This window comes from Dendrobium catenatum, unplaced genomic scaffold (assembly GCF_001605985.2).
Source record: "Dendrobium catenatum unplaced genomic scaffold, ASM160598v2 fragScaff_scaffold_1023, whole genome shotgun sequence".
NCBI lineage: Eukaryota > Viridiplantae > Streptophyta > Magnoliopsida > Asparagales > Orchidaceae > Dendrobium > Dendrobium catenatum.
The window spans coordinates 558,951-577,366 of NW_021319485.1; the positions used below are offsets into that span (position 1 = coordinate 558,951).

General features: G+C 36.7%; 1 protein-coding gene across 1 annotated transcript; it reads left to right on the plus strand.

The window, feature by feature from the left end:
• Positions 1-13,605: 13,605 nt before the first annotated feature.
• LOC110096781 (flavonoid 3'-monooxygenase-like) lies at positions 13,606-16,557 on the plus strand. Its single transcript, XM_020822862.1, has 3 exons — positions 13,606-14,304; positions 14,412-14,627; positions 15,916-16,557. The coding sequence occupies exons 1-3, from the start codon at positions 13,606-13,608 to the stop codon at positions 16,555-16,557; spliced, it is 1,557 nt and encodes a 518-aa protein (XP_020678521.1).
• Positions 16,558-18,416: the final 1,859 nt, after the last annotated feature.

Genomic DNA, 18,416 nt, shown 5'->3' on the forward strand with positions numbered 1-18,416 from the left:
GCAGTCAATAATTTTTTCGGGTAGGAGTCGTACTAGAAATGGTGTAGGTGTCATTATAGATAAGAGTTTAAAGGATAATGTTAATAAAATTAATAGGATTGGTGATAGAATTATAGCTTTAAAGATTGTTGTTGAGGATAAGATTGTTAATATTATAAGTGCTTATGCTCCTCAGGTAGGTTTGGATATAAGTTCTAAATTAAATTTTTGGAATGATTTAGAAGAATTAATACAAAATATACCTCTTGAAGAAAGAGTTTTTATTGGAGGAGATTTAAATGGACATGTTGGTAAAGAGGTAGTTGATTTTAAAAGCATTCATGGTGGCCATGGATTTGGAACGACGAATGAAGGTGGCAAGACCATATTAGATTTTTGTTTAGCTTATGATTTTTCAATTGCTAATACCTTATTTAAGAAAAGGAATGAGCATCTCATCACTTATAAAAATGGATGTAGTACAACCCAGATTGACTATTTTCTTATTAGAAAATTAAACCGTTTAGATTGCAAAGATTGTAAAGTTATTCCGAGTGAAAATTTATGTACCCAACATCGATTATTAGTTTTGGACTTTAAGATAAAGGGGCATAAAATAAAAAATAAAGTAAAACGTTTTTCAAGGATTAGATGGGGGCATTTAAAGAATATTAACAAAAATATTTTTGAAAATAAGATTTTAGATCTTAAGATTTTGTCTGTGCATGAGGATGCTAATGTTATGTGGGAAAAAGTGGCTAGTGATATTAAGAATATTGCAAAAGATGTGCTTGGAGTATCTAAGGGAAAAGCTCCTAATAGTAAAAATAGTTGGTGGTGGAATCCAATTGTGCAAGAAAAGATTAAAAATAAGAAGATTTGTTATAAAAATTGGTTTAATTTTAAAAATTCTGATAATTGGGAATTATATAAAGTGGCTCGTAAGGATTCTAAGAAAGCAATATGCGATGCAAAGACATTAGCTTTTAGCGATTTATATAATAGATTAAATACTAAGGAGGGAGAAAGATATATGTATAAGTTAGCCAAACAAAGAGATAGGAGTAGTAAGGATTTAGTTCAAGTGAAGTGTATTAAGGATGAAGATCAAAAAATACTTTTCTTAGAAGATGATATTCAACAAAGATGGATGAGATATTTTGCTAAACTTTTTAATGAAGAGTGTGAAAATAAGATTGACTATAGTGACCTTAGCACCCTAAATGAAAGTAAAGATTTCTGTTTTTATCGGCGTATTAGTAAAACTGAAGTTAGAGAGGCTTTAAATAGAATGAAGGGTGGAAAAGCTGTTGGACCTGATGATATTCCAATAGAGGTGTGGAAATGCTTAGGAGATGAAGGGATTTCTTGGCTTACTAAACTTTTTAATACTATTTTGAAGACTAAAAAGATGCCAGATGAGTGGAGAATGAGTGTATTAATTCCTATTTTTAAGAATAAAGGCGATGCACAGGATTGCACGAATTATAGAGGTATTAAGTTAATGTGTCATACTTTAAAATTATGGGAGCGAGTTATAGAGCATAGGTTGCGGCGTGATACTAATGTTTCTCAAAATCAATTTGGATTCATGCCGGGTAGGTCGACTATGGAAGCCATACATTTATTCAGAGGTTTGATGGAAAAATATAGAGGAAATAAGGAGGATCTACATATGATATTTATTGATTTAGAAAAAGCATATGATAAAGTTCCAAGAGAAGTGCTATGGAGAGTTCTTGATAAGAAAGGAGTCAATAATGCTTATATTCAAATCATTAAAGATATGTATGCAGGAGCTATTACTTGTGTTCAAACACAAGGTGGATTGACCAAGTATTTCCCTATTTCGGTTGGGTTACATCAAGGATCAGCCTTAAGCCCATATCTATTTGCTTTAGTCATGGATGTTCTCACTAGACATTTGCAAGATGATGTACCTTGGTGTATGCTTTTTGCTGATGATATTCTTCTTGTTGATAAGACTAGAGAGGGAGTTGAAGGTAAACTTGAATTATGGAGGTCAACCTTAGAGTCTAAAGGTTTTCGCTTGAGTAGATCTAAAACGGAATATATGGAGTGTAATTTTAGCAGTAATAGTCCTAGTGAGGGGATTGTGACTTTGGGCGATCAAGTCATTAATAAGAGTACACGTTTTAGATATCTTGGATCTATTGTTCAGAGTGATGGTGAAATAGATGGGGATATTATCAGCAGAATTCAAGTTGGATGGTTGAAGTGGAGGAATGCATCGGGCTTGTTATGTGATAGAAATGTACCCCTCAAACTTAAGGGAAAATTCTATAAGATGGTAGTGAGGCCTGCAATGCTTTATGGTGCCGAATGTTGGCCATTAAAAGAGAAGCATAATAATAAGTTAAGTGTGGCAGAGATGAGGATGCTCAGGTGGATGAGTGGCTTTACCCTTAGAGATAAGATACGAAATGAGCATATACGTGAAAAGGTTGGAGTAGCTCCAGTAGAAGATAAAATTAGAGAGAGTCGCCTTAGATGGTTTGGCCACATAAAACGACGGCCTTTCGATGACCCGGTTAGGAGAGTAGAGGTATTAGATTTGACTTATATTAAGAAAGGTAGGGGTAGACCTAAAAAGACTTGGTTAGAAAATATTAGGAATGACCTTTCTTTATTAGATTTAAACAAGAATTTGACTTTTAATAGAACACAATGGAGAAAAAGGATTCATGTAGCCGACCCCACATAGTGGGATAAAGGCTTGATGTTGTTGTTGTTGTTGTACAGTATTTTTCAGTATTATATTAGTATCAATATTAGTGGTCAAAATGTATTTTTTATGATATTTTCTTTTTGAAAAATTTATTTTTTTTTTAATGATGATGAAAATTTGGGTGATGCTTTATTTTGCTTTCGAGTTGGAATTTAAGCAGCATAAATTAGAAGTTTTTATTTTTTATTTTTTTTCATAAATTAATTGATTTGTTTTTTTTTCTGATTTCCTTTTCTTGCAAAATTTTCACTTTTTATTCATAATATATTCAATTAAACAGCTCCTCAAAGATTTAATTTTTCTTCTGAGGCAGAGAAGCAGTTATATCTCTGTGCATGTGTTTTTTGTTGGGAGCAAATTCTAAATAATTAATAAAATAAAGTAAAAATTCAGAATATTTTATTTTCAATTGTATTTTTTTTAGTTCACTAATATTTGTCATATTATGTTGTCAGTTTATATCAGCATTGGAGTTCTGAGATTTAAATTTTATATTAAATGATATTGTTCAAATGATAAAAAAGTATTCAAGTCAGGCACATTATATTTGATTAGTAATGATACCTCACAAAAAAACATCTTAATCAGACAAGAATCTCAAAACATTTAAGAGTTGACTGTCAAGCTCCAATTTCAACAAATTCAATTGTCAAATTAAACGTATCAAATTTACGAACCCAACGCGTCAAAATCGGTCCAATCGGAGCCCAAATAGGTACAAATTAAGGGATCAAAGCATATTTGGAAGATTTAAAATATAAATTGGTTGAGCAAATGATATTCAAATATAACATGCTTATGATTGAATCGAGTGCCTCGACTAGACAAATCCAATGAACCCAAGAATGTAATTTTGATATCATTAAGACATTTAAATGTTAAATAAATACTATATGATTGAATCAATATAAGGCATATGATGGAGGACCCCAAAATTATTCTAGATCTTCTCCATATTTAAGGACCATGTCACTCGCAAAAATTTATAAATAGGTTCATACTCTTTTCATAAAAGGACATTTTGACTAGAGATTGAAGAGAGCTCTGAGGTTTCAAAGATTCTGCAGTTCTACCCAAGCACCACCACAAACACTGTCACCGACCGACCATCGTCGGACCTCATCTCGTCTGCCTACAGCAGCCACACCTCCGCTTGGTGGTCGGTTGTCATTGGACCTCCACATGGCTACCATCGACACACCACTTCGACCACCATCACCTATTAACTACAGTCCCTCTGTCCACCATCACTTACAGACTAAAATCCCACCGACCATCGTTGCCAAGCTATGACCGGCTCGGCCTCTGTCGCTCGCCGATTATGATCTCTCCGACCACGGTCTCCTACTAACGACGATCCCATCGACCACCATCGTTTGCTTACTACCGTCACTTCAAACATTGTCGCTTGACTACTGTCCTTCCGATCTTTGTTGCCCGTTAAGTACGTTCCCTCTAACTTCTGCATGTCACTCACAGAGTAGATCCCTTCAACCACCGTCATCTGCCAGCTATGGTTCCTCTGACCACCGTCGCCCGTTAACTATGGTCCCCCAAACCTCCATTGATCGTAGACTATAGTCCCTTAGACCTTCGTTGCCCGTTGACTACAGCCCCTTCAACCTCTATCGTTGATTAACTGCAGTCCCTTATATTCCCTTCGATCTTAATTGGTCCCTTGTAAACTAAGGTCCCTCTTCCATTTTTCACTGATTATGATCCCTCCAACCACCATCACCCATCGACTATATTCCCTTTGACCTCCGTCGTCAGCCGACTATAGTCACTCTGACCACCATCGTCTGCCGACTATGATCCCTTTGACCATTATAACCAAACTAAGGTCTATCTGACCTCTGGCTCTTACATACTATGGTTCCTTCGGCCTCCGTTGTCCACCTACTCTGGTCCCACTGATGTCCATCATCCGCCAAATATGGCCCCTTAGACCACCATCACTCTAATATAGCTCTGCCGACCTCCATCGCCCAAGTATGGTCCCTCTAACCTCTGTCATCAGTGGAGTACGGTCCCTTTGACTTGCCGACTATGGTCCATTGGATCTATGTCGCCCACCAATTATGGTCCCTCCGACCTCCGTCGCCTGCCCACTATGGTCCCTCTGACCATCATCCCCCTGACTGTGCTCCCTCCGACCTTCGTCGCATGCCGATTATGGTCCCCTCCGACCTCCATCGTATGCGAACTACGATCACTCTAACCTCCGTCGCTTGTCAACTATGATTCCTCCGACCACCGTCGCTCGATTATAGTTCTACTAACTAAACAAATTGGTAAACACTCTCTTTTGGAATAACTCTCATATCACTATATTCTTCCAACTCCCACCAAACAATATGTTATATATAATGTGTATTTGTTATATCGAGCCAAGACCTTCTCCCTAAGGAAGAGCCTCATTTGCAATCAACAATAAACGCTAGTATAATCATTTTAACTGAACCAAACCCTGTGGTTTTTTCTCTTTTAGGGTTTTCTATGTAAAAATTTTAGTGTCTCTTATAACTCTTGCACCCCTTTTTTTATTTGTTTGTATGTTGGATTTTCGTACAAAATTTGGACGCTAAACTCTATATCTCTCTACCACTGTGAATGTTCTAGGACAAAACAACTAGTAATATTATCAAAATAATACTGCTATTAACAAGATTTTTTCTCAAATAATCTAATATCATTTGGATTTTTTTATTTTTTAAGTTGAAAAATATTTGGCTCAAAGTATTCAAAATATAATATAAAATAAAATCATGTATTTGAAAATTTTTAGTTGCCCATAAAAAATTTAAGGATTTAAAGTTTTTATTTTGGTTGTTTATAAAGCATTCTAAATATGGAAGTGATAGATGGAGGTGGAAAGTAGTCATGGTGATGGTGATGGTGGTCGATGGTGATGGAGATCAGCGATTATAAAAATTGTGATTAGCAGTAGATGGAAATAATGGTAAATAGGGGTGGTTGATGGTGGCTAACAATGAAGGAAATGTTGGTTGATAGTGGTTGACAATGTTGATGGTGGGAAGGGTCATATGTAGGTCCAAATTAAATGAATTTTAAATGAATAAAAAATGAATTAGATAAATACTTTCAAATTTTCAAAAATTAACATTGCATTTATTTTAAAATAAATGACACACCAAAATTTATGAAACTCTTACATTAAGAATATATTACAACCAAAACCCTAAAAACAAATATGTATACACACAACTACTTATGTAGGAATCTGTTCGCAGGTGTCTTGCTTGTTACATTACTGAAAGAAAAAACCACTCCTCTCTAAGAATAGTTTGAGGGATTTGCTCTGGAACTTGGAAGGTGCTTAAAACTGGAGCATGGCGTCGGACCGTCATCGGCCACACCTTCCAAGCAGCCACCCTCCCTTCAACATGGGCAATCTCAGAAGTTTCTCTCTCAATTAGACAAATCTTTATTCATCTGACCCAAAAATAAGACTCTAAAGCGATACATGTCAAACAACTAATGACACACTTTGACTCTATAAAATCTTCGTCAACCAAGTCAATTCGAAGATTACGTCAAGGCATTACTCGCCCCTTCTTCATCTTAATAGTGCGATTTAAACCAACTCTCTTATCAACAGTATGGGTTCAAACTTGTGACATCTCCAGGAACATAACATAGTACTGCTAAAACCGTTTTGACTTGACTAGAAGTCAAGAAATCTGATTTAGTTTCTACAATATTCAAACTTCCTTGTAAGTGTTTGAGAATGATATGCATACGTTTAAGGCTTTGCAATTTTTCTAAAGCATGTTTCAAGGGGATCTGAATGCATGTTTGTGAAATTTGAAAATTTTCCTCGATCTATAGCATCATGACCCCTAGGAAGTTAGCACCGTGGTGTTGTGTTATCTATATTTTGGAAATTTTGAACTAACACAACAACGCTGGGATCTGGGTGCTACGATGTTAGGCCAAAGTTTTTGACTTAAAATATATTTTTTCATTTTCCACTTCGCTCATGTAATCACAAGCAGCCGACTTAGAGAGATGATAGAGATTCTTAGAGAGAGAAAATTCATTTTGAGCTGCATCAGGTTGTTTTCAACTGTCGGCCCAATTCTAGGAATTGTATGGATTAAGGAAGGTGACATTTTGTCCACCTCAATTTAAAAAAAAAAATACAAAGTTTTTTTAAAAATTTTGACTAAATTTATATTTCAGTTACTAAAAAAATGAGAATAATTTTGCACTAGTAAAACTTTCACAGTGTAATTTTATGTATCCTGTAGAGACACCAGTAAAGAATATTTAGAGATTTTCTAAAAAAAATTGCATTGAGTATTTTAAAATGTGCGCCTTTTTATTTGTCTGTAAAATAATATGGAACACAAAAAATAATATTATAATACAATTAAAGGCTTGAAACAACATTCTATAAAATCATTAGTAATTTAGTTATATTTTAGAACAACTAATTTGATACAATAGGTCGTTGCATAGTAGTGTAAAAATTAATTAAAAAATTCTATTCCGAGCTTATTATGAATTCTGTGCGTTTTGAAGTGAAATATATATGTTAAGATATATAAGGGCTCAGAATTTTGCGTTTCATGCTTTCTCTCTCTTCTCCTCTCTCTTTTACCAAACTCAAACTTCATATTCCTCTCACTACAAACTCTCAGTTCACAGGTAGCATAAGCATAGCTCTACATCATCCACCAAATAAAATATGATTCAACAGAATAGTCCCTGTGTATATTGACATTTGAATTTTAATATTCTCATTTTGTAGAGGCATCCCTACTCATACAAAATAAAGTTGATCGATCACCTTAAATCCTCAAGAAGAGCAATCTCTCTTTTGAAGCAGCTTTCTTATACAAAAATTAAAATTTTTATAATAAAAAGCCGTTTTAAGCTGTAGAAAGAAAGCCGTTCCAAATGAAGCTTTATACTAAATGACATGCATAGAGATTATTTATTGTGTAATGGGAATTATGAATCAAGCTCCAAAAATGGTTTTCATCATCCTCTTCCTTTTCTTCTTTATCTCATTATAGCTTGCTGTCGTCTCTCTTTGTAATCGGCGATGATCCTCGCCGCTTACCATTGCCACCCAGGCCGAAGGGCTGGCCTTTGCTCGGCAACCTTCTTCAGCAGAGGTCAAATCCATACCGAACTCTACAGATTCTATCAAGATCTCATGGTTCTAACGGTCTTCTTCATCTCCGCTTGGGCATCACTATTCACTACTGTTATTATCATATCTTCAGCCTCGACAGAAACTAAGTGCTTTCGTTACCATGCATGATGAGAGTTGTAATAGTTGTTTTTATCAAGAACTTAGCTTATGAATGTTGTAATGTTCACATTGAAATTTCCCGTTAATTTACTTTGCATTCCTCCTTTTTTCACCTCATGCTTTCGGTCTTCATGGAAGCCCATATCCCTTGAGACGAATACTTTGTACACCGTGTAACGAGATTTTGAAGGCCACCTCAGCATGGTCTCACTCTATAGGGTGCTCTAGTCCTAGAAGTAATCAATATCCCTTAATTTGTTTACTTCTCTCAATTTTTACTCTCCGCGCTGCTACTGCCATTTTTTGATTTTTTATTCCAAAGATGCCACTGTTTGGGCCACTCTCTCTCTCTCTGAAACCTTCTTTACTACCTATATTTGTTGCGGGCTAGAATATACGCGGCAATAGAGTTAGAAAGTTTTCGTCTCAACGTTTTGTACGGATATCCGCACACAAACATAAGATGAAAGAACACCCGGATTTTTATGTGGAAAACACTGGAAAGGGAAAATCCATGAGGCCACGCCCAGTTGAAAGAATTCTATTAGTATTTGTTTGAGATACAAGAGGCTGATTCGTCCTTAAAATTTATGACGATCATATTATAATAATCCACTCATGGATTGAAATTCAGTTACAAACAAGAATTTGAGATTCGATGATGTTGGGTTTTCGGGATGAATCCCAAAGTCACTTGGAGATAGGACATAATTCTGGCCCCACTTGGAGATCGGGCGTGTAGAGTTTCGATGTCACTTAAAAGTCGGGCGGAACTCTAACATCGCTTGAAAGTTGGGTGGAACTCCGGTGTCACTTGAAAGTGAGGCGGAACTCCAACGTCACTTGAAAGTGGGGCAGAACTCTGGAGTCACTTGAAAGTCAGGCGGAACTTCGGTCTCACTTGAAAGTCGGGCTGAACTCCGATGGTGCTCGAGGAGGAGTTTCTTCACTCATTCTCTTATTCTCTTCTTCTTATTCTTTTTCTTGCTTGGGTCCCTTCTTAAGAGAAATGAGGGACTATTTATAGTTTTTTGAGGATGACATGACCCGTAAATAGGAGGATAATCAAGAGAAAATAGGGAGTGGTTTAGATGAACGGTCGATATTGAATCTCTTGATCGTGGATCGTTCGTCAGACATTTGAAGGTCTTAATGATATCGGAATTCGGCGATCTTGGCTCGTTGGATTCATCTCGTTGAGCCGCTCAATTCGACTTTAAGCATGCCATGTTTGAAAACTGTTTGATAATCCAAATTGTGGTTTTAACCTTCCAACAACGCTTTGGGTCTTTGATTCAGACACATTTGGGCTCAGATTGAGTTGAATTTGGTGTCGTTCGGTTCGTATTTCCGAGACGCTCAGTTTGACTATAAGTTTGCTGGAATCGAAGTTCAGATGATCTCAGATTTAATTTTTGAAACTTTTGGTCTGATTTTGCCTCGAGATTCGTGCGCGATCAAGATACTTTTTGATGATATATCAATATTATTTCTCTCTATCGGTGTGGGGAATATCATTTTAATTTTTTATTTTTTATATATATTTCAACTTTATCTCTCTCCATTTTAATCATTTTTCTCTACATTACTACTGTTGCGTCCTGGAGTATTCGTGACGGTAGAGAAATATAGTTTAATGTCTTAGCATTGTACGAAGATCCAGTACACAATCAGATAAGTGAGAGGGTGTAGCATTCATAAGAGACAACAGAGTTTTTTACGTGGAAAACCCCTGAAAAGAGGGAAAAACCACGGGGCCTGGCCCAGTTTAAATGAATCCACTAGTATTTGTAGTCGATTACAAATGAGGCCCTTCCTTGGGAGAAGGCCTTGGATTGATGTAGCAAATGTACATCATATAGATTGCATTACATAGTAAGAGTTACATATACATGTTTGTTTGGTCGGAAGGACTGTAGTCGGCAGGAGATCGGGGTCAGAAAGACCGTTGTCTGTTAATGGAGGTCGGAAGGACCATAGTAGGCGACGGAGGTCGGGAAGACCGTAGTCGACAGGAGACTGGGGTCTGAAAGACCGTTGTCTGGTGATGGAGGTCGGAGTGACCATAGTAGGCGACGGAGGTCGGGAGGACCGTAGTCGGCAGAAGACCGGGGTCAAAAAGACCGTCGTAGTAGGGCGGTACTTTGGTAGAACTCTGGACGTCAGGTAGTGGCCCAGCAGAAGTCCAAGCCTCAGGTGGTGTTCAGACAAAGCAACGGCGTCAGGTGCTCGTCCTGCGGAGGAAAGGGCCTTTGGCGAAGGTGAGGGCCTCTGGCGAGGGTGAAGGCCTCTGGAGAAGGTGAGGGCCTTAGATGAAGACGTCATGCCTGAAAGTCGGGCCTTGAGCAGAACGTTGGGCCTGAATGTCAGGCCTTCAGTAGCACGTCGAGCCTGAAGGTCAGCATGAACTCCGTTAACGACGGGCCGTCAAAGTGGTAAGATGAGCGAACTCCCGGTGGTCCGAGGCTCGACGGTGTCGGAAAGCCACGGCGGAGCGGCGAGGCTCCGGGGTGATCGGAAGCTCGCGTGGTCGGTGAGAAACTTCCGGTGTCCGGGAGGCCTTGGGGTCCGGCCGAGTCCGTCGGCGGGTGGTTCAGAGGTGCTTCTTTCCTTCTTTATCCCTCTTCTTCTTGCTTCGCTTCTTGCTGCTCATCCTTATTGTGAAGAATGAGGCTCTATTTAAGATTTGGAGTGGATCCCCGTAATAGTGAGAGATCAAGAGTAATGGGGATGGTCGAATGGACGGCCGATATTTGATCAAGGCCGGTCGGTCAACATTTGAGGCCTTAGGAGATGTAGCAATTGACGGGATCTTGGCTACAGTTGACTTCTCTCGTCGAGCGCGTTCGAGTTCGAGTATGAAACTCGTTAAATGGAACCGTTTGCATTCAAATTGCGGTTTGAACCTTTCAACAAGCTTCCAGGCCAGATTCGACCATTTGGGCTCAGACGATGATAGGTGTCTGGTTCGCATTTCGCGAGACGCTCAGTCGATTGTAAGTTTGCTAAATCGAAGTCGGATGGTCTGAATAATTTATTGAAGTTTCCAACTTGAATTTGGCATGAGATATCGGGCGCGGATTAAGGAAATTTTTGAGGCTATCAATATATAGTAACAATTGTGGAAATAAAATTTCAATCATATTTTATTATTTTGATTTGTATTTTGGAAAACTTAGATGAATATTTTCATGCCACATAAACTCTTTCAATTTCCTCAACATAAATCATTCCATACCGTTTTTTTTATTGATCTATCAACATATTCCGATCGATTATTAAAAAAATTAATTATACACTTTGCTCCACTTTGTAATGAATAATCACTTAATAACAGTGTGAATAGAAAAAAAATATATTTGTTTAAGAAGGTTCTATATAAAAATCAGTGCTTAGCTGCTGATATAAACCAGAAGATGGATTAATCCATTTGTATTTAAATTTTCTTAACTTCCAATCAATGTTACAAACAAAAAGAAGAATTATCTGCTAACTGTAAGGTTAGGAATCCATGACATGGTCATGCTTCAAAGCTGTCAATAAGAGGACAAAAATATATATGATAATTTTTATTATTAATGTAAATGATCTCAATTAATTTTAAAGACTTTTAATTAAAAAAATATTGATTTAATTCGTTTCAGACATTTTCGTATGTTTGTTCCTCACTTTCTTACTGATGCTTTAAAAAAATTTTTGTGCTAATGAACTGATTTCTAAAGCAACTATAAAAAGTTTTTCTCCGAACAGTTTATATCACTTACAACAGTCCCAAATGGGCCGTTATTTGGCATTAAGATATATTCGTAAATTAATATGATATATCATTTATAATGATTATAAAATTGTTATAAAATGTTAATATATTTACAATAATTACAAAAAATAGAGAAACTTATAAAATGATGGAGAGATAAACATTATTTTAGCATATTAGTTTACACAATATATCAGTGAATTAATAAAACCATATCACATATTGCACCCATTATTATTGTATATTAGTTGCGATGGGCAACTAAGGTTTATTTGGGAGACTATTTTTACTGCTTCTTGAAGCATTGTTTAGTATAAAAATTAAATTTGTACTAAAAGCTGCATGCTCAAGAAGCAGTAAAAAGTCATCCAAACAGGCTCTCTATGACTTGTCGCCTATTTGTGCAGCACATTAATCATGAATTAAGTTAACTAGTTTGTGATGGAAGTCATCTATATACAATAAAGTTGAGATAAGAATTTTATATAAATTATCCAAAAACGAAAAAAAATCGATGGGGCTTGTGTAATAACCTAATTTCAATGGCTTATATAATGAAGTATTGAACTACTTGAATTGAACCTATAGAAAAATCTTGCATGTATGAAAAAATCTAGTTGGGAGAGCAGTCATGGTCGGCGCTGTTCTACTGTATTTGGGCCAGCGTGCATGTGTGGTCTAAGGACAACAGCAATGTCATTAAATTTATTGAAATCATATAAAATTATATAATAAGTCAATAACCCAACAATTATCATAACTTACAACTGCAATCAAGCGGGCTAGAGACTTGTCATATGGTATGGCTTTCTCAATTGCTTTATTCCTAATACTAGGAGACTTGTCACTCATTTCGAGGCGTACCTTATAGAACTTAACAAAGAACAAGTTTCAAAGCATTAAAAATGTCTCAAGATGAAGACTATGGCTTCTCTGGGATAGCTTCTTATTGTTTTGCTTTGCAGACCGCAACATTATTCTGTTTGGCTACGAAGCTTTTATTTGCTTTTAAGAATATTTTGATACTAGAAATATGCTTTGTACAACACTTCAAAAAAGCTACCATTTTTTCATAGTAGTTGTAAAACAACTAGTTAAAAAAGTGCAATTATCCAAACTAGCTATAAGGTTTCGTTTGGAAAGACTTTTGTTACTTAGTTAAAGACATCTTTATACAATATTACATTCTTATACTAAAAAATTACTTAAAAAAGATATAAAAAGTCATCGCAACAAAGCGCTTTAAAGAAGCTATCTCCATATAAGAATTTAGACAAAATGACATAGCACATGCATAAAAATTGAAGACATTAATATAATCTTCTATTATTGAGATATGCAACATATGTCAGACATAGTTAAGATTTTGTTCATTGGTTCATCACATTAAAATGGATAATTATTTAACAAAAAATTATTTAATATATATCTATATAATTTTAATAATAAGAATATGATATATTTATCTTTAACTTATCCATTCAAAAATAATATTTTGGTATGATCTAATAAATGTTGTTCAAAATAAAATAAAAATACTTAGTTTTACAAAAAAAAAAACATCTTGTGAATTGAAGAAATATTTTAAAAAATGTTCATTTTTTTTTTAAATAAATTATCTATATTTAAAAATATCTGATTAGCTTAAAATTACTGTTAATTAATTATATTTATGATAAAATGAAATGATAGAGGCCAAATCAAAAATACTTTTGAAGAATTCCTTTCCAAATTATTTTTATCAATATTGAATGGCTGACCGAGCGACTTATATAATAACACATAGCTTATTTATACAACATGTTAGGATTAATTAAGAACTAAGCTCAAAAAATGGCTGTCCTCATCCTCTTCCTTCTCTTCTTCATCTCAATACTATTCTTGCTCTCTTCTCTCTTTCTAACAGGTGATGATCGTCGCCGCCACCTTCCTTTGCCTCCTGGGCCAAAGGGCTGGCCTTTGCTCGGCAACCTTCTTCAGCTGAACTCCAAGCCACACCAAACTCTCCAAACTCTATCAAGATCTCATGGTTCCAACGGTCTTCTTCATCTCCGCTTGGGCACCACTACTGTTATTATCATATCTTCTTCCTCAGCAGCTTCAAAGTGCTTTCGTAACCATGATGTCAATCTCAGTAGCCGCCCCCCAAACTCCATTGGTAAGCACATCGCCTACAACTTCCAAGACCTTGTAATGGCGCCCTATGGGTTGAGGTGGCGAATGCTGAGGAAGCTCTTCTCTGCACATCTCTTCTCAAATAAGGCTTTAAATGACTTTCAGTATGTGAGGGATGAGGAAGTAATGAGGCTTGTGCGAGACTTGGCTAAAAGGGAGACGACTGTAGTTGATATTGGGGAGATGGTCAACTCGTGTGTGGTAAATGCCTTGGCACGAATGATAGTTGGACGAAGGATGATTGTTGAAGGGGAGGAGGCGACGAAGTTCAAGGAAATGGCTACAGAGATGACGAGACTCGCAGGACAATTCAATGTTGGGGACTTTCTGCCATGGATTGACTGGCTTGACCTACAGGCATCTTCAATAATGAATCACAACTGTTTCTTTTCTAAATAAGTTATTATATGAACAGAGCTCATATTATTTATTAGTATTATTTCGTCTAAATATGTTTGCTTTAGGGGTTGAACAAAAAGATGAAGAAAAGCCGTGAGAAATTTGGTGAATTCTTGGAAAAGATCATTGTTGAGCACAAATTGAAGGCAGAAGATGATAAATTTAATGGCAGCAGTCGTGTTAAAGATTTCTTAAGTCTGCTTATTGAGATGAATGAAGATGTAGATGATCAAGTGGAGCAAGATAAGCTCACCAATATCAACATCAAAGCATTACTCCAGGTATATATATATATTTCATTCTTTGTTTTTTTCTCCAATATCTATATCAAAGGCTTAAGTCACTACAGGAAGATCGCTTGGTACCGGCAGACTAAATCTTCCGGTAACAAGGAAAATCTGCCAGAAATATTTATTTTCATGTGAATTTCCTACGGAAATCCATTCGATATTAATTCACGTGTAAGAAAATCTATATTGGCAAAATTTCTTCGTCGAAAACATTTCTGGCACAATTACGACGAAAAAAATGAAGGCTGCACGTCATTTTCTTTGAGCCCATTTCGGCACTTAATCCTTCAGTATTTCAGAAAGGATGGTGGCAACGAACTTGGGCAAAGAAGGCGGCAAACATCGGCAAGGCCTGCGGCACGCACTACGGGAAAATCACCGATTTCCGGCGGCTTTCCGGCGCATTTATGACGTTTTTTCCTGAGGAATTTTCCGGCGGAATTTCCGGCGGCTTTTAAAAATTTAACGAAATGAATAAATTTTTTACTATTTAAATGATTTAACAAAAAACTATTAAAACTTATATTAACAATTTAATTAATTTTCATTTTAAAATTAATTATTTAGTAAATTTTTATTTTATATTAAATATTATTTTTTATTTTAGATTAAATAGTTTTATTTTTTAAATAATTAAAAAACTAATTGATGGTCGGTAACTAACCGGTCTCGATGGTGTCGATGTTCGACGCTGGTCTCTGACGCGAGCGGAGCAAATCGAAACGAAGATGAAAGAAAATGAGAAGAAAGACAACGGAGCAGGCGAAATAGGGCTTTCTCCGGTAGATTTTCCGCTGGTAACATGACCGGCGGATAATGCGTTGGAAAATTCTCGTCGTGTTTAAGTGAGCCAGCACAATTAACGTTAGTAATCCCGCTGGTAATTCCCGAGAAAAATTGCGTAGGAATATAAACAAGCTGATAAAATATGCGCCCGTAAAAATTCTACCGTAAATGTACTGAAGCATATTACGCCGGTTACTCCGCCGCTTTTTACGACGTATATATATGTCCGTCAGAAAATTCGACGGAAATAAAAGATTTTCCAGCAGGAGTCAACATGATAAGAATAGTCAAACCCAAAATCTCAGTTCAAAAAGAAATGAATTTCCTATTTTAGATCATAAACTATCAAATCCTCCTAAATCATCTTTCAAACGAAGAACAAAGAGGAAAGTGGATCGGCAACATACAACCCAAACTTATACTTGTTTCATACAAATAACAAACTGATAAAACTTAGTATCTTCTAACGCCATATCATTTCTTTTGCCTGTAGGACATATTTATTGCAGGAACTGACACTACCTCCATTACCATTGAGTGGATATTAGCCGAGCTCATTCGACATCCACATATCCTTGCACGAGCAAAACAAGAGCTTGACTCCATTGTTGGTCTCAATCGCCTCATCTCCGAGTTGGATCTACCAAAATTTTCATTTCTTCATGACATTATCAAAGAGAACTTTCGACTCCATCCCACAGTCCCTCTCTCTGTCCCTCGCATGGCAATCAAAGACTGTGAGATCGATGGCTATCTTATTCCTAAAGGTGCTACCCTATTTGTTAACATTTGGGCTATTGGTCGAGACCCCGTTAGTTGGCCTAATGACCCACTTGAATTCAACCCCGATCGATTCGGCCCGGGTTCCCTACATGAGAATGTTGATGTAAAGGGGAATGATTTCGAGTTAATACCATTCGGTGCTGGGCGAAGAATATGTGCAGGGATGAATCTTGGTCTTCGTATGGTTCCTCTTGTGACGGCGGTATTGGTGCATTCTTTTGATTGGAAATTACTAGATGGCCAAATGGCAAATATGATTGATATGGAAGAGAGCTATGGGGTAACAATGCAGAAGGCAAGGCCACTTATGGCTAAAGCGGTGCCAAGACTACAACCTGAAGCTTATATTTAGGATTTCTTTGCTCGTCTATTTATCTTCTTAGTACGTACTTATCATATCATGCGCTATTTCTTCAAAAATAAGGGATTGAGAGATACATTTTGGACTTCATGCCATTTTGATTTGCTTAGCTTTTTATCTATTCTACAAACTCTCACTCTATTATTCACAAATAATTTTGAATAATAAAAATGAATTTTCAAACATTCATTGATGTTGAATTATTTTGTGTATATTAGTTTGGGAAATTTAAAATTCACCCTATCAAAAGATAATTTATAATATTGTTATTACTTCATTGTTTTTGAAGAAAGATAGAGAACAGAAGAGCTTGCCCATGCAGAATAGATAGCATCTTCTGCAACTAAAGAGCAGGTCTCCATGACAGGGTCATGCTTCAACCTGCCATGAAAAACACTAAAAAAATGGGAGAGATTGTGTATATCTTACTTCTTCCACAATCTTCACACCTTTTCATGTGCATGCTCATATCTTCTGAGGTTACAAAAATGACGGGCTTCATTTGGGATGATTTTTTTAATGCTTCTTAAAATTGTTTTTTATATAAAAATTTTAATTTTATTTTTGTATAAAAAAATTATTTTAAAAAGAAAGAAAAAAGCCGTCCCAAATGAAGCCTTAATCGATCTATCATGCATAGCTGGTTTCTCTATCCCAACGCATATACGCTTAATTGTCTATCTGAGGAAGGCCACAATGTTGCAGCTCTGAACACAACAAACTTCTCATCGCCAACATAATTGAGATCAAAGATAACAGTGCAACCTTATTGATCAACACAAATACATTATGCAAAAAGTTGCATAATATATATATAAACAAAAAATTATCTTGATCGGGCATGAATCTCGAGGCAAAATAAATCCAAAAACTTAAAAAATTAAATCCGGGATCACCTGAACTCCGATTTCAGCAAACTTACACTCAAACTGAGCGTCTCGAAAATACGAACCCAACGACACAAAATTCGACTCAATCCAAGCCCAAACAAGCCTAAATCAAGGACCCGAAGCGCTGTTGGAAAGTTTTTACCACAATTTGAGTTACCAAACGGTTTTAGAATTTGACGAGCTTATAGTCAAATCAAGCGGCTCGACAAGACAAATCCAACGAGCCCAAGATCGCCAAATTCCGACATCATTAAGACCTTCAAATGTCTGACGAACAGTGCACGATCAAGGGATTCAATATCAGCCGTCCATTCGACCACTCCCTATTTGCCCTTGATCTCACACCTATTTACAAGCTATGTCACTCCATGAAATCTATAAATAGACGCCTCATTTCTCATGAGAGGGGATCCAAGCAAGAAGAAGAGAATAAAAAGAGAAGAAGAAGAGAAGGATATAAGGGAATAACCCCTCCTCGACCACTGCCAGAGTTCTGCCCGACGCCGGAATTCTGCCGGACTTCCGAGCGACGCCGGAGTTCTGTCCAACACTCAAGTAAAGCCAAAGTTCTTCCTGACGCCAGAATCTTGCTCAATCTCCAAGTGACGTCGAAACTCTGCCCGACGTTATAATTGGATCTCAAATTCGGAAGTGAAGCATTGTAAACTGTTTGTCCTAAATTTTAAGAACAAATCAACCTTTTGTACTTCAAACAAATATTAGTGGAATTATTTTAATTGGGCACGGCCTCGTGGTTTTTTCCCTTTTCAGGGTTTTCCATGTAAAAATCCAGGTGTTTCTATTAGGGGTGTCAATATTTGACACGACACGACAACCTGACCCGGAAAATCCGGGTTGGACCCGACCCGTTTATAAACGGGTCGGGTCCAACCCGGATTTTCCGGGTCAGGTTGTCGTGTCGTGTCAAATATTGACACCCCTAGTTTCTCCTCCCTATTC

Coding starts and splice junctions, on each gene's coding strand:
- LOC110096781 (XM_020822862.1), top strand. CDS start 13,606: ATGGCTGTCCTCATCCTCTTCCTTCTCTTCTTCATCTCAATACTATTC. Junction 14,305..14,411: donor TTGACTGGCTTGACCTACAG/GCATCTTCAATA, acceptor TGTTTGCTTTAG/GGGTTGAACAAAAAGATGAA. Junction 14,628..15,915: donor ACATCAAAGCATTACTCCAG/GTATATATATAT, acceptor TTTTGCCTGTAG/GACATATTTATTGCAGGAAC.